Genomic DNA, 23411 nt, shown 5'->3' with positions numbered 1-23411 from the left:
TGGCCAAGTGGAGGCAAAGTGTATATAAATGTGGTGAAATCTGAGTAGGGATCAGCCGCAAGTGGCATCCCACAAGAATCAGTTTTAGGACCATTGTTGTTCATAATATAAATTAATAACCATGACGAGGAAATAACAAGTGATATGAGCAAATTCGCAGACGACACAAAAATAGGCAGGATGACTGATTCATAGGAAGATGTCACTTAACTTCAGGACGATTTAGATAAGCTCAGAAACGTAGCAGATACATTTCACTGTAGACAATGCCAGTTCCTGAGGCTCAGAATGTAAATAACCCTAGCACCTAAAAACTAAATAATATAGAACTTGGCCATACAGAATACGAAAAGCACTTGGAAGTTATGGTAAGCAGCAATCTGAAGCCAAGACAGCATTGCCTAAGAGTAAGTAATAAGGCAAACGGATTACTGGGATTTATATCATGAAGTATAAGCAACAGGTGTCCAGAGGTTACACTACAGTTCTATGCAGCATTAGTTAGAGCTCACTTAGATGATGCAGGTCAGTTCTGGTCTCCTTAGTACAGTTACCTTTCTTCTTTCCACAACATATTCTGAGTGTTTTCCAAGTTCTGTTTGGGAATAATGAATCCCTTAATGGGAGGTATTATAGAAAAAAATTACTAAGTATTGCATTTTTGTTTTATTAAGCTGTATAGCCCTTGTGGCTTAGCGCTTCTTTTTTATTATAATAATAATTTGTTTTATTAAATCACAAGAAGTGACATAATGTACCAGTGTTCGCACAGTCACTCAGAGAGGCACCACATCTGAACTCTAGTCCCCGAATATCTTATTGAGTAATGATTCACTCATCAAATTCATGAACTAACGCAAGGTCCTAGTATGAAGTACCATAAAATTAAGACTCCACACTGCTTGATATGATCCACAGTAAGCGGCGACAAGCCTCGGTCGTATGACTTGCCTTGTTTCTGTACGAGTAAACTATAATCCATCCCAATCGCCAATAGACTGTGGAACAGAGACACAAAACAACACTGGGCATTAAACTGGGAGATGTTTCACTCACTAGGGGTTATTTCCACTGAACTGAAATAGCCCCTTAGTGGGTGAAACGTCTCTTAGTAAAATGTAAATGTTGCATTTGCCTTTGTTGCACAAGATCTGGGACAAATGAATAATTTAACTTTGGTGTAGGAACTAAGTCAGCTGAAGGAACTAAGAAAAGTGAATTAAGTCAAGATTAATATTATATTCACAAAATTTTCTCAACTCACATGAGTCACAAAACAATGTCAGGAGACGAAACTAAGTCAGGTGCTGGAACTTTTTCATGAACAGGAACTAAATTATATACAGGTACTTATAGTAACAAGGTGCTGAAGCTGGGCGTTATATCATCATAAATAATCCTAGGTCGTGATGAGAGGCGAAAACCTTTGCTATTTTACTCTTCTGATCTCATCTGAATAGACATTGTAAGTCTGTCATCCATTACATAAAAAAAAAAACAGTGTAACACCAGTAGGTCTGCTATCCTCTCTTTCTCTCTCTTTCTCTCAGAGTCAGTTTTTAATACATTTCGAATTTTATTGTTTAACAATAGAAATTTTGTTCTGTTCCTTAGCTGTCAGTTGTTGTCTCTGCATCGTTTGTGCTACTGACGCCAAAATGCCACGCTCCATCAGCATCTGAAATGTAATGGAATAACGTTAATTTTAAGGTCATCACTTAAGCTTGTTTGTGCCTCATTGGCTGAAGCAAAAGACTTGGGCTTTATCCTATGTGTGGCCTGAAGAAATATGGAACTTGTTTGTATACGCATGATACCCTTAACCAGAAAGATGGAAAGAGGGACTGAAACATGGTCCTGGTACTGGGAGCTCCTGATTTAGTTCCCCCCAAAATCTTTCTGTTTATTCACTAACAGTCGTTTTTCCGACTAAAATCGAGTTTATGTTGCCCTTGCTCACCTTGCAGTGATGAACAGCAGGTGTTACTCAATCGGTTATGAGCTGTTATGAAATATTCGCCTAACTGTTCTGAACAACGGCTGTCAGAAACCTGTTACCCATGTTCTCCTAGCAGTTCTGAACTACAGGTGACATACATGTTATCCCAGATCACCTAACTGTTCTGAACTGCAGTTATACCACACTCATTACCCTATTTTAGTAGCAGCTCAGAACTGAAAGTATCAGACACATGCTATCAAATGTAGTAAGAAGGCAACTGTCTACCGACAACTAGAGGGAACACGAATGCCTTCACTGAGGACACTTTATTGAAGACTGAATACATGTGGGTCCTTAGACCTTGGTCACTTCAAATTCATGAGGAGTATGTGAGGAGACAGCCGTCCACCGCTGACTGCTGTTATTACTGCTACTGTTAACAGTTACTGTTATCACTATTACCACCACCACTACAACGACTACTACGCTGTCCTCCCCATATGTATAGCATGTCTCTTTTTATAATCAGTCACCCAGGTGCTCAGGCTGCTTCCTGAATGCCGGGAGTGGATCCGGTGGTGCCGAGTTATGACAGATGAAAGCCCTTAGACATCAGAAATGCAACTGTGACTCTTGCTGCAACTGTTCCATTGCTTCTTCCTGCTAGTTGTGTGAGTGGGGAAGGTAACAGACGAGTCTGTTGTGTTTGAGATGACACACCATCGTATACGCCGGACTGAAAACACTACTCGAACCTAAGAGAGTGTGCTATACCAGAAGCCCAAGAGGAGATAGGGTATTTCCTTTTCAATACTTCAGCTGTCAATTCATGAGGTGTTTTTATTGGTGGAGTAATCATATTTAGAGTCGTATAGGATCATTTGTTTTTTCTGTGGGGAAACTTCAATGAATGGAAGTTTCCCAATTCGTTTGTCTCTCTGTCTCGTGAATCCAGGGAGTGATCGTGCAATTTCTTCTCCAGATCTGCGCCCCACATTTCCTCATCCGATTCCTTGGCCGTGTCGTATCTTCTTCATTTCCAAACAAGTCATAAGCATGAGCCATGAGTGGCTTCTTCCGTCTGTGTGCGATGGAGGTGGGGACTGGGCAGTACCTTCTATCTCCACTACTACTATTACTACTACCACCTCCTGCCTATATATACCCCTCCTCTCTCCTTTTCGTTAGTGTGACTTAGTAATGTAATTGTTTTGTAAATTGTATGAAATTTTTGTCTGTGAAACATTTAAAAGGGAGGCTGTACCTGGCTGTTAATGAATGTTTAAGGTATCTGTACAAAAAAGAAAAATAAACAATGAGAGCTTAGGATAATCACAGATTACCCCAGCTCTCAGTAATGTTTGGTGAGAAAAAGGGATACCTCCCAGTGAGGGATATCTGTGAGATGGAACCTTGATAAATTTCTCCTTGTGAGGAATAACACAAGGCACACCTCACCACCCTGGATTTAATCTGTCAGATATTCTTACAATCTTACTGAACCTCCATTGGATTAAAATGTGCAGATTAACACCCTCTATCTGGGCTGGAACTGTTGATTTGAGGAAGAGGACAGAAGAGTAGAAATAGAATCAGGGTGAACTCAGAATATGAATGGGGAAGAAGAAGGCAGATGCTGTGCACATGGTTGTGTTACAGTAGTGAGTCATCACTGATGATATTAGACGCCTCTGTCTCTGTGTAAACACTGTGAAATAACATAAACCATACCACTGGCGGGATTTGAACCCGCGGTCAGAGTCTCAAAACTCCAGACCGTCGTGTTAGCCACTGGACCAGCTAGCCACAATAGCCGCGGGTTCAAATCCCGCCCGTAGTATGGTTTGTTTGCAATCGTGTCATTACGATTTCGTGAGTCAAAATAACATAACTTCATGAAGCTGCTCTCAGTGCTTGACTTTCTCTTTCAATATTTTAGCCAATTTCTGTTAGTGTAATTATTTTTAATTTAGTAAATATACCCAAGTAATATATTGTTATAAACTCTTCATTCAGTAAATTACTGGAATTTTAAACTAGATTATAATTTTATATTTTGACCTAAATCCAGAAATTTAATTTTCTTTCTATATTATTACAACTCCTATAGTTAACTATACTGGAACGACATTGTATTAATGATATGCTTATTATTTGTACTATTTTCTTAATTCTTTATGTGAGATAGGCGTGGTTGAGCAACAGAAAATATAATGAAGTGAAAAATAAATAGGGTAGATTTTGAACCTTATTGCAGTGTTTCTGTAATTATCAACTAATTAGCAATAAATTAAGGTTAAATAATTAAGGCAGACAACACGTCGCTGGAATCTTTCTCTCGCAGCTGGCTGGAAGAGGCGGCTCAGATAACATGAATCTAGTGCCACAAATTTTATGGGATTGGATATTAAAGCAAATTAGAACACGATGGCAGCACAATTCATAGGTAAGAGACAGAAATATAGCCAAGTTGTAGTAGTAGTAATACTAAGTTTATTGAGACACAAATCACATCTTTGGGGAATGAAGTTTCTAAAGCAGTGTCCACAGTGCCAGCAGGACCAACTAAGTACATGCCAGTAGGTCTTCCCCAGTGGTTCCATAGTGCCAGCAAGACCAACTAAGTACATGCCAGTAGGTCTTCCCCAGTGGTTCCATAGTGCCAGCAAGACCAACTAAGTACATGCCAGTAGGTCTTCCCCAGTGGTTCCATAGTGCCAGCAGGACCAACTAAGTACATGCCAGTAGGTCTTCCCCAGTGGTTCCATAGTGCCAGCAGGACCAACTAAGTACATGCCAGTAGGTCTTCCCCAGTGGTTCCATAGTGCCAGCAGGACCAACTAAGTACATGCCAGTAGGTCTTCCCCAGTGGTTCCATAGTGCCAGCAGGACCAACTAAGTACATGCCAGTAGGTCTTCCCCAGTGGTTCCATAGTGCCAGCAGGACCAACTAAGTACATGCCAGTAGGTCTTCCCCAGTGGTTCCATAGTGCCAGCAGGACCAACTAAGTACATGCCAGTAGGTCTTCCCCAGTGGTTCCATAGTGCCAGCAGGACCAACTAAGTACATGCCAGTAGGTCTTCCCCAGTGGTTCCATAGTGCCAGCAGGACCAACTAAGTACATGCCAGTAGGTCTTCCCCAGTGGTTCCATAGTGCCAGCAGGACCAACTAAGTACATGCCAGTAGGTCTTCCCCAGTGGTTCCATAGTGCCAGCAGGACCAACTAAGTACATGCCAGTAGGTCTTCCCCAGTGGTTCCATAGTGCCAGCAGGACCAACTAAGTACATGCCAGTAGGTCTTCCCCAGTGGTTCCATAGTGCCAGCAGGACCAACTAAGTACATGCCAGTAGGTCTTCCCCAGTGGTTCCATAGTGCCAGCAGGACCAACTAAGTACATGCCAGTAGGTCTTCCCCAGTGGTTCCATAGTGCCAGCAGGACCAACTAAGTACATGCCAGTAGGTCTTCCCCAGTGGTTCCATAGTGCCAGCAGGACCAACTAAGTACATGCCAGTAGGTCTTCCCCAGTGGTTCCATAGTGCCAGCAGGACCAACTAAGTACATGCCAGTAGGTCTTCCCCAGTGGTTCCATAGTGCCAGCAGGACCAACTAAGTACATGCCAGTAGGTCTTCCCCAGTGGTTCCATAGTGCCAGCAGGACCAACTAAGTACATGCCAGTAGGTCTTCCCCAGTGGTTCCATAGTGCCAGCAGGACCAACTAAGTACATGCCAGTAGGTCTTCCCCAGTGGTTCCATAGTGCCAGCAAGACCAACTAAGTACATGCCAGTAGGTCTTCCCCAGTGGTTCCATAGTGCCAGCAAGACCAACTAAGTACATGCCAGTAGGTCTTCCCCAGTGGTTCCATAGTGCCAGCAGGACCAACTAAGTACATGCCAGTAGGTCTTCCCCAGTGGTTCCATAGTGCCAGCAGGACCAACTAAGTACATGCCAGTAGGTCTTCCCCAGTGGTTCCATAGTGCCAGCAGGACCAACTAAGTACATGCCAGTAGGTCTTCCCCAGTGGTTCCATAGTGCCAGCAGGACCAACTAAGTACATGCCAGTAGGTCTTCCCCAGTGGTTCCATAGTGCCAGCAGGACCAACTAAGTACATGCCAGTAGGTCTTCCCCAGTGGTTCCATAGTGCCAGCAGGACCAACTAAGAACATGCCAGTAGGTCTTCCCCAGTGGTTCCATAGTGCCAGCAGGACCAACTAAGTACATGCCAGTAGGTCTTCCCCAGTGGTTCCATAGTGCCAGCAGGACCAACTAAGTACATGCCAGTAGGTCTTCCCCAGTGGTTCCATAGTGCCAGCAGGACCAACTAAGTACATGCCAGTAGGTCTTCCCCAGTGGTTCCATAGTGCCAGCAGGACCAACTAAGTACATGCCAGTAGGTCTTCCCCAGTGGTTCCATAGTGCCAGCAGGACCAACTAAGTACATGCCAGTAGGTCTTCCCCAGTGGTTCCATAGTGCCAGCAGGACCAACTAAGTACATGCCAGTAGGTCTTCCCCAGTGGTTCCATAGTGCCAGCAGGACCAACTAAGTACATGCCAGTAGGTCTTCCCCAGTGGTTCCATAGTGCCAGCAGGACCAACTAAGTACATGCCAGTAGGTCTTCCCCAGTGGTTCCATAGTGCCAGCAAGACCAACTAAGTATATGCCAGCAGGCCTTCATCAGTGGTTCCATAGTGCCAGTAGGACCAACTATGCATATGCCAGTAGGCCTTCCCCAGTGGTTCCATAGTGCCAGCAAGACCAACTAAGTATATGCCAGCAGGCCTTCATCAGTGGTTCCATAGTGCCAGTAGGACCAACTACGCATATGCCAGTAGGTCTTCCCCAGTGGTTCCATAGTGCCAGCAAGACCAACTAAGTATATGCCAGCAGGCCTTCATCAGTGGTTCCATAGTGCCAGTAGGACCAACTATGCATATGCCAGTAGGCCTTCCCCAGTGGTTCCATAGTGCCAGCAAGACCAACTAAGTATATGCCAGCAGGCCTTCATCAGTGGTTCCATAGTGCCAGTAGGACCAACTATGCATATGCCAGTAGGCCTTCCCCAGTGGTTCCATAGTGCCAGCAAGACCAACTAAGTATATGCCAGCAGGCCTTCATCAGTGGTTCCATAGTGCCAGTAGGACCAACTATGCATATGCCAGTAGGCCTTCCCCAGTGGTTCCATAGTGCCAGCAAGACCAACTAAGTATATGCCAGCAGGCCTTCATCAGTGGTTCCATAGTGCCAGCAGGACCAACTAAGTACATACCAGTAGGTCTTCCCCAGTGGTTCCATAGTGACAGTAGGACCAACTACACATATGCCAGTAGACCTTCCCCAGTGGTTCCATAGTGCCAGTAGGACCAAGTAAGTACATGCCAGTAGGCCTTCATCAGTGGCTCCATAGTGACAGTAGGACCAACTACACATATGCCAGTAGACCTTCCCCAGTGGTTCCATAGTGCCAGTGGGAACAAGTAAGCATATGCCAGTAGGCCTTCCCCAGTGGTTCCATAGTGCCAGCAGGACCAACTAAGTATATGCCAGTAGGCCTTCATCAGTGGTTCCATAGTACCAGTAGGACCAACTACACATATGCCAGTAGGCCTTCCCCAGTGGTTCCATAGTGCCAGTAGGACCAACTACGCATATGCCAGTAGGCCTTCCCCAGTGGTTCCATAGTGCCAGTAGGACCAACTACTCATATGCCAGTAGGCCTTCCTCAGTGGTTCCATAGTGCCAGTAGGACCAACTACGCATATGCCAGTAGACCTTCCCCAGTGGTTCCATAGTGCCAGTAGGACCAACTACGCATATGCCAGTAGGCCTTCCCCAGCGGTTCTCTAATATTTGCATATTTTCCTATTAATCCTGGCCATATTCCTGCCACTGATATAGCCTGCTAGATATATTCCTGCCACTGATATAGCCTGCTAGATATATTCCTGCCACTGATATAGCCTGCTAGACATATTCCTGCCACTGATATAGCCTGCTAGATATATTCCTGCCACTGATATAGCCTGCTAGATATATTCCTGCCACTGATATAGCCTGCTAGATATATTCCTGCCACTGATGTAGCCTGCTAGATATATTCCCGCCACTGATATAGCCTGCTAGATATATTCCTGCCACTGATATAGCCTGCTAGATATATTCCTGCCACTGATATAGCCTGCTAGATATATTCCTGCCACTGATATAGCCTGCTAGATATATTCCTGCCACTGATATAGCCTGCTAGATATATTCCTGCCACTGATATAGCCTGCTAGATATATTCCCGCCACTGATATAGCCTGCTAGATATATTCCTGCCACTGATATAGCCTGCTAGATATATTCCTGCCACTGATATAGCCTGCTAGATATATTCCTGCCACTGATATAGCCTGCTAGATATATTCCTGCCACTGATATAGCCTGTTAGATATATTCCTGCCACTGATATAGCCTGCTAGATATATTCCTGCCACTGATATAGCCTGTTAGATATATTCCTGCCACTGATATAGTCTGCTAGATATATTCCTGCCACTGATATAGCGTGCTAGATATATTCCTGCCACTGATATAGCCTGCTAGATATATTCCTGCCACTGATATAGTCTGCTAGATATATTCCTGCCACTGATATAGCCTGCTAGATATATTCCTGCCACTGATATAGCCTGCTAGATATATTCCTGCCACTGATATAGCCTGCTAGATATATTCCTGCCACTGATATAGCCTGCTAGATATATTCCTGCCACTGATATAGCCTGCTAGATATATTCCTGCCAATGATATAGCCTGCTAGATATATTCCTGCCACTGATATAGCCTGCTAGATATATTCCTGCCACTGATATAGCCTGCTAGATATATTCCTGCCACTGATATAGCCTGCTAGATATATTCCTGCCACTGATATAGCCTGCTAGATATATTCCTGCCACTGATATAGCCTGCTAGATATATTCCTGCCACTGATATAGCCTGCTAGATATATTCCTGCCACTGATATAGCCTGCTAGATATATTCCTGCCACTGATATAGCCTGCTAGATATATTCCTGCCACTGATATAGCCTGCTAGATATATTCCTGCCACTGATATAGCCTGCTAGGTTATTAAGACAACTTTCTCTCCTGATATTTGGCCAAAAACTTGTTTAAATAGTTTTCTATTACTGATCTTGTATATTAATCAGCCAGAAAGGTGAGTTTGTGAGTACTGATGTGACGCCAACCGAAAATTAATTGTTAAATTAGACTCATGTGCAACACTTGGGTATCTTTATTAAGGAAACGTTTCGCCACACAGTAGCTTCATCAGTCCACACAAAGGATAAACTTGAAGAACAGGAGGAGAATGAGGTAATCAGTCCCTCAACCTTGAGTTGATGTGGTCAGTCCATCAATCTTGAATAGAATACGGCATATGTGCGGAGAAGGAGCTTATAAACCGTATGGCAAGAGAGGTGCAGCAGTCGTAGGTGGTGTCACATTTGTCCAGTGTGGAAGTAGGTCGTGCCCAAGGTCGTGCCCAAGGGTTAGGCAAGCGAAGAATTCCCAAGTATTAAGAACCATTCATCTACAATCGTATCAGACACTGCAAGTTCTTGGGATCTTAATACTTGGGAATTCTTCGCTTTCCTAACCCTTGGGCACGACCTACTTTCACAATGGACAAATGTGACACTACCTACGACTGCTGCACCTCTCCTGCCATGCGGTAAATAAGCTGCTTCTCCGCTCATATGCCGTATTCTATTCAAGATTGATGGACTGACCACATCGACTCAAGGTTGAGGGACTGATTACTTCATTCTCCTCCTGTTCTTCAAGTTTATCCTTTGTATGGACTGATGAAGCCACTGTGTGGCGAAACGTTTCCTCAGTAAAGATACCCAAGAGTTGCACACGTGTCTAATTTAACAACGTGTCGGTTCTTTGAACCATTCATCGGAAAATTAATTAGAGAAAATTAATTATTGTGATATAATTCTAAGAAGTAAAGAGAATGGAATGTTATTAATATTCACATTTTCATTTTTATTTGTAGTCTGTCTTAAATGAGTTAGAACAAGAATAAAACAGCCTAATTCCAACAGTGGTACCTGATTGTTATATCATATGTTAAATGAGTACTGGCAAGTTGTTTGAGAAAAGACACAACACAAGCATTAAGACAATGCTTTGCCTGTGCTTTAAGATGTGATGAGTACCTGAACCTAAGGGACTCGCCACCTTATGTCAAAGATGAGGGAATACTAACTTCAAAGTTTCTACTCCATATCTTTTAGTTTTTCACAAGCAATAATCTCCTGCACCCAACTGAGGAAGCCTGCTGCGCAGGCTAAACGCAAGCTAAACGCAGACCAGACTCACTTGTTGCGGGAGAGGGTGTCGGGTGAAGGATACTGAACGAACTCTGGGACATTATTTACCAGAGGTGTGTATACAGTCAGTATCTTAAGAGAGGTGTGTCTGCACTCATTACTTACCTGAGGAGGTACACTATCAGTGTCTGGTGGTAGTCGGGCAGGGACGGGCAACCACCGGCAAACACCCTGGGGCCTCAGGTGGTACAAGAGATACTCCAGTTGGTACATCATATACGTGTCGACGTAGTGAAAGGTCACAGCAGAGTCAGAGCAGCAGTTGAGTCCCTGAGGAATGATCAGCAGGATTACTAGACAAACTGGTAGTTTATTATTATTATGATTATTATTATCATTGTCATTATTATTATTATTATTATTATTATTATTATTATTATTATTATTATTATTATTATGTTATTATTATTATTATTATTATTATTATTATTATTATTATTATTATTATTATTATTATTATTATTATTATGTTATTATTATTATTATTATTATTATTATTATTATTATTATTATTATTATTATTATTATTATTATTATTATTGTCATTATTATTATTATTATTATTATTATTGTCATTATTATTATTATTATTATTATTATTATTATTATTATTATTATTATTATTATTATGTTATTATTATTATTATTATTATTATTATTATTATTATTATTATTGTCATTATTATTATTATTATTATTATTATTATTATTATTATTATTATTATTATTATTATTATTATTATTATTATTGTCATTATTATTATTATTATTATTATTATTATTATTATTATTATTATTATTATTATTATTATTATTATTATTATTATTATTATTATAACTAAGCTCTAACATTAGTAGTACAGTACTGAATCTCGGTAGTGTTATGTTTATCAGGCAACAGAAAAGTGTCTCTTGATGCAGGTCTGTGTACGATGATCACCTGGTAAGTTATGCAGCATATTTGAGCTTATTTGTGCCAATACTTGTGCCGAGGCATCCTTTTGCTCGGCGTATTAATAAATGCTCGCAGTATGGTATCCGCTGGTTTACCTGCGATATGTACCTGATTTAAGCTTCCGATATCTTACAGCATTACTGTATACACATGTGGTTGCGCACCTCTGGCTTACGGCATGATATACACGTGTTTAATCATATGCTGGCTTACCAGTGCAATTTATCTGTTGTAAGCCATCTGCTGGCTTACCTGTATTGTATACCCATAGTTAAGTATTCGTCGGTTATGGAAAATATTTTCCAAACTCAGCTTGATAATAAGTATAAAGTTCGTTTATAATTGTATAAGTGGGTTTAGGTCTGTTATCCTTTAGGATAAGTTAGGATGTTTTGTATTTTTTAATATAATTTATATAATTTAGATAAGATATGCTTAAATTTATATTAAAATGTAATAAGCAAGGCAATAAGAAACAATTGCTTACGTATTTCACGAGATAAAGATAGAAGAATAGAAACATGGTAGGCATAATTCGATTAAGTCATATAGTAATCCCCTGAGTTTTCAGAGAAATAACTTCTGTCAAAAAGTTGGTACTGAAAAATCCAGTAGATATGATGTAGTCTTAATGCGAGCCATTCCCATCATTTGTTTCTGTGTGATGACTGGAAAAAGTTTCTTCTGATCAGCCATTTTGTCACTTTTAACCTCGAAATAATATAGTATTATTTTCATATTATAGCTTTGTTTTCCCCTTGATGATGGTGAACGAATTTTGTTCCAAGAAACTGTACCTACCTTCCCATTGCATGAATCAAATCTGAATGTCTCACACACCATAGGCACTACACGCTTTATTGCTTTCCTCTGATTAAAATATAACAGTTGTGTTGATTTTATTAATCAAATTGTTTTCTGTGAAATAACTGAAGAATGTCTCTTCTGGTTAGAAATAAGGCAAAGTGCTTAATTTTATTTAGTTATCCTAGGTTAAATAAGTGTTTTTTTTACCTATAGTAACATTTGTATGATATATACACTTGCTTATATAAAACTTTCTTATAAGCTGATTAGTCATACTTAGGGAAAAGTTTGGATTTATTAATGTATAAGTCACAGTTCGCACTTCAGGAAGCAATTGAAAAAACTTGAAATGCTGATTTTTTGTGATAACTTTTGGATGCCGCATTTGATTAGTTTGCAACTTTCAATGTTACAGATTCTAGGCGGCTTCAAACTTAAAGTATTTATGTGCACTAAAATATTGCTCTCTTTGGTTTGTGAGAAGTGGAAAATTGATAAGAAAATAATGTAATAATGCAGTATCTTGGTATAGAAAACATCTCTGACAACTTTTGAAGCGAGAGAGAAGTTGGATCTGAGGACCTGCTTTCTCAATGATGACCTTCTTTCTTCTACTAGTGAACTGCATCTGACCTTCCGATATATGTCTCCATACTGTTGCTTACACTTCACACTGTTCCAAACTATGGTGCAAAACTCTTGTACAGGCAGAGGGACTGACCAACTCAAAACTACTTCTTCAAGGGTGATGGATTGATTACATCGTCTTCACAGCTCTACTGCTTCTGCCAACTCTTCTGTAATCAACTGATGAATCCTACTGTGTAGGCGAAACGTATCGGAATAACTGTTGCATATGTCTCTTACCGTGTTTGTCCCTGTTCATTTTGCAGTAAGCAAGTGTTAGCCGACTGGTGTTTTTCTCATCCTGGGGATAAAACTGACCTAACTTGCCTGAGATGTTCTGCATAACACGGGAAGTTATGTGTAGTATATCACTGATGTCAGTTTGGTCTGTACAAGTTGTATCATGTACTTGTAGAAATAAAGATTATTATTATCATTTTTATTATTATCATTATTATTAATGTTATTATTATTATTATTATTATTATTATTATTATTATTATTATTATTATTATTATTATTATTATTATTATTATTGTTATTGTTATTATTATTATTATTGTTGTTGTTGTTGTTGTTGTTGTTGTTGTAGATGTATTTCGGTCACTGTATGATCCGAGAAAGGTATCCCGGTATTGTTATTCCATTACCCTTTGCCTTATGCATTTGTAATAGTGCAGAATGCAAAAATTCGTTTGATAATTCGGGTAAATATTAGCTTTACAAATGTGAAGGAAATCAGAAGAAGAATTCACAAGTCATCATATGGAAACTAATATCCAAATTCATTTAATAAAAATGGTTAATTAGAGCATACACAAACTAAATCTAATTCAAACTTCTCAGAAGAACCAAAGAGACCAATATTCTAAAATACATAAGCAGATTAAGATAGAAACTACTCAAATGTTGTGCATGGAAGGATTAAAGCTAATGAAATATAACACACAAGTTATCGCATGAAAACCAGTATTTAAATTTTCCCAATTTCCAAAAAAAGTAAGCTGGAACCTACAAAAACAAAAATCATCAGCTTTTATGTAAATTTGATAAAAGTTTAGTATACATAACATACAAATTTCTAACAATGGTCTTGAAAGCACAAATGTTATGAGCACATGAAGGAACCGGAGTTAATATCACTTAGGGAAAACAAACTAAATTATCTCATAGAAACCAATTTGACTAATAAAATTGTGACATGATAAGTCACACAATTTAACATAAAATTGTGACATGATAAGTCACACAATTTAACATAAAATTGTGACATGATAAGTCACACAATTTAACATAAAATTGTGACATGATAAGTCACACAATTTAACATAAAATTGTGACATGATAAATCACACAATTTAACATAAAATTGTGACGTGATAAATCACACAATTTAACATAAAATTGTGACATGATAACTCACAAAATTTAACATAAAATTGTGACATGATAAATCACACAATTTAACATAAAATTGTGACATGATAACTCACACAATTTAACATAAAATTGTGACATGATAAATCACACAATTTAACATAAAATTGTGACATGATAACTCACACAATTTAACATAAAATTGTGACATGATAACTCACACAATTTAACATAAAAGTGTGACATGATAAGTCACACAATTTAACATAAAATTGTGACATGATAAGTCACACAATTTAACATAAACTTGTGACGTGATAAGTCACACAATTTAACATAAAATTGTGACATGATAAGTCACACAATTTAACATAATATTGTGACATGATAAGTCACACAATTTAACATAAAATTGTGACATGATAAGTCACACAATTTAACATAATATTGTGACATGATAAGCCACACAATTTAACATAAAATTGTGACATGATAGGCCACACAATTTAACATTAAGAAGTTGTTTCCCCTGAGGAAAGCGCATCATTGAAAGTTTAACATTAACCAGAAGATTCATATTCCAGTTACTGCAGAAGATCCAACAAATATTTGTGCTAACAATCGATGTGCAATGAAACGATCCGGTCATTTTATACGATGTATCAACCATTGATGTCATTCACACTTGTTATTTTTTTAATACTAAACAAGCACTAAACCCATAGATGTCATATAGAGTGTGTAATGGAAGGTATTCAAATTCGAATGAAGCAATGAGGAGATAAGCCCAGTTCCTTGGATCAAGAGCCTCTCACTAACATCAATGAAAATAATGCAAAAAGGGAAAAAAATGATATTTTACCATTTTGAGTTCTTTTTGATAATAATAATAATAATAATAATAATAATACTATTTTGAGTTTTAAAGTGTGAAAATGGCATCAACTAACTCCATTAAATATACCAAATTTCTTCCAGGTAGAAGACACGAGTCTTGATGGCGATGTTTCTCCACTTATCACAAGGAAGGAAAACTTGCAATTGACCAATAAATCAACGTACATAGGATACCAGACATACCAACATACCAACGAATGTACCTCAATATACATTACATAAGAATCGAAAATGTTAAGCCGATCGAATAATTTGTTCTCGACTAATAAGTGAAAATTTGTGAAAAAGGAAAAGAAAATATTGGTGAGCGTTCCGAAAAATAGGAAAATTTCCTTGTTTTAAAAACCTCATGAAACCGTGGAATTTGATTTTTTTTTCAGTTTTCTTTTCAGATTTGCATTCAAATTATAATTCTTCACAAATTTCTAAGGAAAAATATTTGATATTCTTTAGAATCCTATATAAAAAATGGCAAAGCAGAAGATTGGTGCCCACTCAGTCCAAAATTCATACAGAAAAGTATTTTATGTTAAGATACACCAGAATTTAATGTCAGAAGCTGGTCAAAATAAAGCGTTTTTTATTTATTACATGAGAAGCAATTTGCTTAGTAAAATTTGCAAAATAAAATTTACACAGGTCAAAGTAAGTGACAGATATGTTTTAAAAAAAATCTTCAACGGTAAAAGTTTGACGCCAATCAGAAAAGTCATTCTCCAGTAACTGATCTTATTCCAAGTATTCCAAGCTTTTTAACATTCAGTAAAATTTCTAATTTGCACTTAGTCGGAGGAAAGTTATGGTATATAATTATTATTATAAGTTAAATCATCAATAATACTAAAGTCTTGTGTTGAGCAGACAACATCAGTGGTCAGTTATTGCACACATTCCAATTATTTCATTTTTCTAACAATTTTACTAAAACAAATTTGCCACAGTCAAATAAAATTTACTTAGTATTATCCTGGCCATAATTTTCATTAGCCATTAAATATTGAAGCCTTTCAAAAGAGGCAAACTAAAAGTTATTTAACGTGATTTAACGGAAATTACAAAAATCACACTATTTTACACATAAAATGGTCAGAACTGCAACTACACACTTGATTTTCACTCTTCACATCCGTCGAATTTTTAGGCACCCTTATCTGAAACACATTGTTGGTTTTGGAAGTTATACTAGCCATTCTAAGGTGCTGGGAATGGGTCCAACTACTTTGGTCATAGGATATGCAAGTATGCCAAGAGTTCCAAGAATTTGGTCCTAGTTGCCATACACAATTGTTGAAAATTTGATTCAGATCAGATGAGGCGTTCTTGAGGTTTTGAGCTAAATAAAACTGAATTTTGAGGAAGAACAAAAAAAAAAAAAAAAAGAAAGAAAAGAAAAAATGGGACCTCTTAAAAGGTCACCATCGGGGACACTTAATAACTACAAATGTCTTCTTGAATTTTTCAAGAAAGTATTCATTTTGAGCCATTTGATATCGTTTCCCTCAGAGCTCTTACTGGTGATTGGATAAATTTGACTTCCAGTAAGGATAGTACTGAACCTGTCCACAGTCTTCTATTCCCGAATCAGGACGGTAAACTTAAATCACTTTCCTCCAACTCCTGTCGCAGAAAGCACGATCTGACAGGTTAGTGAATCACTGAGAACAAGAATGGACTTACCTGTATCTTTACTCTTACACTCCTTTCCGTCGTCCTTGTTCCTTTCTGAATCTCTCTATTCGTCCCAGTTTATAGCTGTGTTGGTCATCCTGCACTTGTCTTGATGCACAGTGAAGGTGTTAGTAGTTTCTATTTAAGCAACATCATTAGGTACTTTGTATCTTGAGCTGCTTCCCCCGAAAATAAGTCCCTTGATCTTGGTGAGGGACTCTTGATTTAAGGAATTGGGGCTATTCTCCAATTCTCTGAAATGAGCCTGAATCCTTTTCATTTCCCACAGGTATTGCATTGCCCCTAAGGTTTTAGGGCACCAACTATAAATGTAATAATAATAATAGCATCGTGAGCTTCGTTCCTCTCGTCTTCACCATTGACCAGTTTTTTCAGTTGTCGTCAGCCACGTTATCTTGAGGACAGCTACGAATCCTTGAAGGTTAGTATCGCTGAGATGTTTTGCGGTTTCACAAAATGACTGCCAGCTAAGATCTTCCACCATTTCACATGTAACAACAAAATCAGCACATCTCCCCATGTTTCTCTCTCGCACCTCTGTCTCTGAGAGACGTGCAAATTAGACTAAAGTCTGCTCATACAGAAGACTTTTTTTCAACACACGGAGTTACCAACTAATACTCTCTCCTGGCTTTGTCCAACTCTGCCTTCACTTGGTGGTATAGCTGTTACAGTGAAGACATCGTTAATTTTAGTGAGAGCTTACTAGCACGTCTTCACTCAACGCAGATCATCTCACTACTTGATGGTTTGCAGTACTGGACATCTAGCTATGAGTCTCAAAAAATCGTACGATTTTTTTTTCACAGTCACAAACCATATTGAATAATGAAAACCACTGCGATGGCGTCAGAGGATGCAGTAGGTCATTTTATCAATGACTGTAGGAAAGCATCATGAATATAGTTTCAGATTACTCCACTGCAAGGTACATTATCCTCCCATATGTTGAGTGCACTAGTAAACTGAGTGTGGCCAACACAGCTCATTAGATAGCGTATTCCCCGTGAATTTTCTGAATATTGAGAATACATTCTTTAAAATGATAACAAGATAACATTTACATAAAATATATTGCATATACACCACAGCATAGAGTTTCTCGTTCTATTTACATCCCTTCAATTCATGTATTTACTCATTGTTCATATCTCTTTATGAATTATATACTGGGATATATGGCAAATGAGTCTAGAACAAGACTTTACGATATTAATTTGTACACTCATATCGTGACTTCTTTCTTGGCAAGATAGCTGGAGTATACAGTGACTCACCTTTCGTTTTAGCCCTGAAGATTGGCACTTCTCTCATTATTAATATGATCTACGTGGACTTGTTGGACACATGGGACAAATAGGTGGAGTATATTTTAGCTTAAATTGAGAATGGAACGAATAATCATGAGAGGAGTGACAATATTATAGACATTATATACAAAAATTCAGGGTTGGGAAATATGTAGATAACCCGCAGTAACTGAGTGAGAGACAATACATATTTAACTCTAAGATTAGATAATAATTTTGTGTGTGTTGAGTACCATTGCTACTTATAAATGTAATAAAATTGGTATGAAATGATACAGTATTCCCAGTTGGCAAATGCAAAACAAAGATGTTTAAATCACAACAAATTTAGCATTCATGAATATTCTCTCACTACAGAGATAATGAATATATTAGCACTAGATAATAAGGTCTAACTCTCTATATATCATTAGAATAAAGGTAAATTTTATATTAGCCTTGTTAGGAAAGGTTCGGAAGAGTTTAGGAAAAATGTAATTATACCCAGGCTTTTGAATTGATGTGATTTGGTTCATAAAATTAATTTTGAACCAAATCACTTTAATTCAAAAGTCTGGGTTTAATTACATTTTTCCTAAACTCTTCTGAACCTTTTAACAAGGCTAATATAAAATTTAACTTTACCTTTATTCTAATGATATATAGAGAGTTAGACCTTATTATCTAGTGCTAATATTACTCATTATCTCCGTAGTGAGAGAATATTCATGAATGCTAAATCTGTAGTGATTTAACATCCTTGTTTTGTATTTGCCAACTGGGTATACTATATCATTTACCACCTAGGTATACTGTATCATTTACCACCTAGGTATACTATATCATTTTCCTTCTAGGTATACTAGATCATTTACCACCTAGGTATACTATATCATTTTCCTTCTAGGTATACTAGATCATTTACCACCTAGGTATACTAGATCATTTACCACCTAGGTATACTATATCATTTACCACCTAGGTATACTATATCATTTACCATCTAGGTATACTATATCATTTACTGTCTAGGTATACTATATCATTTACTACCTAGGCATATGATATTTACCACCTAGGTATATTATATCAGTACGCTGAGGTCAGTGGTCACGTGTGGTCATATCTGTCCTGAGCTGTCTGGGTATTAGCGTGGGGAGTTACCAAGCAACATGGCTTGTTGTAATGTTTTAGAATCTCAAGTTAAAGTGTTGAAGAAGGAGGTTCTACTTCTTCAGGAGGAAAATAGGAGGCTGAAGCTTCGCCTAGATGTGTTTGGGAGTGTGAGATAGTTGGCGCTGGTAAGGAGGAAATGCTTACCACCAGTGAGAGTGGCAGCCACTTTAAGTGGTAAGTGGTTCACAGTTCAGGAAGAAGAAAGATAAGTAGGGTTAATAAAGAAGATGTGAAAGTAGGAAATCGATTCTCTGTTCTCCAAGACGAGTGTATTTCAGTGGTTAGTGATGTTAAAGGTACCTCTGACTCCCCTGTTAATCAAGGTAAGAATATTCTGATTGTGGGAGACTCTAAGGTAAGATATATGGACCGTGCTTTTTGTAACAGAGATAGAAAAGTCAGACAGAGGGTGTGCCTCCCAGGATCTGGTGTTTGTGACATAGTCAGCAGGTTGGATATTATGTCAGGCAATGGGAACAAGCCCATTATCTGTTTTAGTGCTGGTGGAAATGACAATGGGAAGGGTAGGAGACAGGAGCTACTGGATAAGTACAGGTCAACCATAAAAGTAGTCAGGTCTAAGGGAGGGATCCATATCATATGTACCATCTTGCCTAGAAGAAGATTGGGCAATGAATGGATGTCTGGGGCAATTGGTATAAATTGCTGGCTAGACATGTGCTGCAAGAAACTTGCAATCCCATTCATTGATAATTGGGGCAAATTCTATGGCAAACATGATATGTATGCAAGGGATGGGGTTCATATCCCTGGGGTTGGAGTGGTTGCATTAGCCAATTCAATTGATGGGGTAATTGATGACTTGTCTAGGACTTTAAACTGATAGATTATAGAGGCATGGGGGTTTGTGGGAAACAATCAGGCTGCAATATATTGTTGGAAACAGCAGATATTACCAGGATACCTCAGTGATATATTTAAAAGATTAAAAGACAATATTTAAAATAAAGGTCCTAATAAAGGCAAAGCAACTGATCAACAAACAAGTAGAGATAGTAGAGGGTAACGAGTGACTAGCACCCTTAAGGTTTACTACACATATAATAGGAGTCTAAGAAATAAGATAGATGAGCTACGATTACACGCAAGTGCAGGTAATATAGATATTATTGCTATAACTGAGACCTAGTTCAACTTGAAGGATAGAGAAATGCCATCTGAATGCAGCATAAAGGGTTATAAACTATTACACACTGACAGGGTCAACAGGTAGGGTGGTGGAGTGGCGATGTATGTCAGAGATCATTTAAATTGTTGTGTTAGACAGGTTATTAGAACAGAAACACTGGACATAGAATCTGTTTGGGTACAGTTTCTGGAGGGGTATGAAAAATTAATTTTGGATGTGATATATAGGCCCCCAAACTTTGATAGGGAGTGCAGTAAGCTGCTATGGGACGAAATTCATAAGGCGTCTAGATATGAAAATGTTGTGTTAATGGGGGATTTTAACTTTAGACAAGTTTATTGGAGCAATTTGACAGGAAATCTTGAGTCTTGTGACTTTTAAAACAGTTTGTGACAGAACCAACTAGAGGAAACAATCTGCTTGACTTGGTTCTTGCCAACAAAGATTCACTAATTAATAATCTTGAGGTTAATGATGAGCTTGGGGAAAGTGATCACAAATCATTTAATTTCAATATATTATGGAATTACCCAGTAAACTGCAATCAGGTCTCTGTCCCAGACTTTCGATTGACTGATTTCATGGGACTGAAAAATTACGAGGGTGGGCTAAATTGGGATAACCTGACTATGGGTCAGGTGGCTGGTGTTGGTTGCCAATATGATGTTTCTCAGAGCATAGTTCTAGCTGCTCAGTCAACTTTTGTTCTGAGTAGGAAAATTAGATCTAACAAAAATGATCCCTAATGGATGAAAAATAGATTAAAACATCTCATTGGCCCAAAGGCAGGCATTTTTAGGCGTATCAGAAGAGGGGATTCGCAGTTAAGAAATCAATATATTCAATTAAAGAGAGAAATAAAAAAAGGAATAAGAAAAGCAAAAATGGATTATGAGGCTAAGGTCGCAAGGGATTCGAAGATTAACTCAAAAGGGCTCTTTCAGGTATCCAGAAGTAAGATTAGATGTGAAATTTTAAATTCTTACCTCCTCTCAGTTTTTACTCAGGAAGATACTAGCGAAATTCCAGAAGTAATAATTTATGTAGAACAAGACGATAATAATCTATGCATGATTGCAGTAACTAGTGACATGGTCTTCAAACAAATAGAGAAATTAAAACCTAACAAATCCCCAGGCCCTGATGAATTATTTGCAAGGGTTTTAAAGGAATGTAATGAGGAAATTTGCAAACCTTTGGCTAATCTTTTCAACATATCACTACAAACTGGCATAGTGCCTGATAGGTGGAAAATGGCAAATGTAATACCAATTTACAAGGCAGGTGACAGGCCCATAGCTTCGAACTATAGACCAGTAAGCCTTAACTCCATAGTGGGAAAATTTATGAAATCAATAATTACCAAGGAAATTCGTAGCCATCTTGATAGGCATACATTGATAAATGAGTCTTAACACGGTTCTACTAAGGGGCGTTCCTGTCTTACGAATTTACTAATTTTTATTTCTAAGGTGTTTGAGGAGGTAGATCATGGTAATGAATATGATATTGTGAATATGGACTTCAGTTAGGCTTTCGATAGAGTTCCATATCAGAGACTTTCGAGGAAACTTAACGCACACGGAATAGGAGAAATTTTTTCTGGGTAGAAGCGTGGTTGACAAATAGGCAGCAAAGAGTTTACATAAATGGGTAGAAATCAGAATTGGGGCACGCCACAATTTACATAAACGATATAGATGAGGGAATAAATAGCGACATAAGCAAATTTGCTGATGACACTAAAATAGGCCGTCCAATTCATTCTAATGAGGACATTAGTGCACTCCAGGATGATTTGAATAGACTGATGCAATGGTCGGAGAAGTGGCAGATGCAGTTTAATATAGACAAATGCAAAGTGCTAAATGTTGGACAGGATAATAACCATGTCACTTGTAAACTGAATAGTGTTGATCTTAACATTACTGATCGCGAAAAGGATTTAGGAGTTCTGGTTAGCAGTAATTTGAAACCAAGACAACATTGCATTAGTGTTCGCAATAAAGCTAACAGAATCCTTGGCTTTATATCTAGAAGTATAAATAATAGAAGTCCTCAGGTTGTTCTTCAACTCTGTGTATCCTTGGTTAGGCCTCATTTAGATTACGCTGCACAGTTCTGGTCACCGTATTACAGAATGGATGTAAATGAACTGGAAAACGTACAAAGGAGGATAACAAAGTTGATCCCATGTATCAGAAATCTTCCCTATGAGGATAGACTGAGGCTCTGAATCTGCACTATCTAAAACTGAGTAGAATTAGAGGGGATAGGACTGAGGTGTATAAATGGAAGACAGGAATAAATAAAGGGGATGTAAATAGCGTGCTGAAAATATTTCTGTCTTTTTTAAAATAGGTTGGATATGTACATGAGTGGGTGTGGGTGGGTGTGAATCGGACCTGACTAGCTTGGGCTATCAGATGTGGTGCCGTGCTCCTTCTAGGTGGTCACTGTTCTAGGCCGGGGGTGGCATGGACCTGCTTCGCATGGGTCAGTAGGCTTGTTGCCGTGTTCCTTCTTTCATATGTTATGCTCTTATTTACCATCCAGGTATATTATATCATTTACCACCTAAGTATTCTATATCATTTACAACCTAGGTATACTATATCATTTACAACCTAAGTATTCTATATCATTTACAACCTAGTTATACTATATCATTTACAACCTAAGTATACTATATCATTTACAACCTAGGTATACTATATCATTTACAACCTAGGTATACTATATCATTTACAACCTAGGTATACTATATCATTTACAACCTAGGTATACTATATCATTTAATACTAGTTTTAATACATTTGTATAGAACAATGTTACTCAGCACACACAAAATAATTATCTAATCTTAGAATAAAAAATGTAGTGTCTCTCGCCTAAGTCAGAAATAATGTGGATTGTAAGAGGGATTCATCATTTATATATTGTTATACATATTTAATGTATGTATACAGTTAGAAAGCCTTAGAGGAACATGTATGAACATATAAGGTCACCCTAATACTGCAATTTTCAAAGGAGGAAGAAACAGGTTTTGAAGGATTTCATAAATAAGTCTCCTATTCCTTTATCATCGTTGATAAGAACTTTAAAG

General features: G+C 38.1%; 1 protein-coding gene across 1 annotated transcript in view; it reads right to left on the bottom strand.

Moving 5' to 3' along the window:
• Positions 1 to 286: 286 nt before the first annotated feature.
• LOC128703240 (glycoprotein-N-acetylgalactosamine 3-beta-galactosyltransferase 1-like) overlaps positions 287 to 23411 on the bottom strand; it is a 111783-nt gene continuing 88658 nt past the window's right edge. The window contains exons 6-7 of the mRNA XM_070103529.1: positions 10441 to 10605; positions 287 to 1678 (exon numbers count right to left, since the gene is read on the bottom strand). Coding sequence (XP_069959630.1) covers positions 1577 to 1678; positions 10441 to 10605 — 267 coding nt within the window. The 3' untranslated portion in view covers positions 287 to 1576. The remainder of the gene's footprint in view (positions 1679 to 10440; positions 10606 to 23411) is intronic.

This window comes from Cherax quadricarinatus, chromosome 85 (assembly GCF_038502225.1).
Source record: "Cherax quadricarinatus isolate ZL_2023a chromosome 85, ASM3850222v1, whole genome shotgun sequence".
Taxonomy (NCBI): Eukaryota; Metazoa; Arthropoda; class Malacostraca; order Decapoda; family Parastacidae; genus Cherax; species Cherax quadricarinatus.
This window is presented reverse-complemented; position numbering and strand designations above follow the sequence as displayed.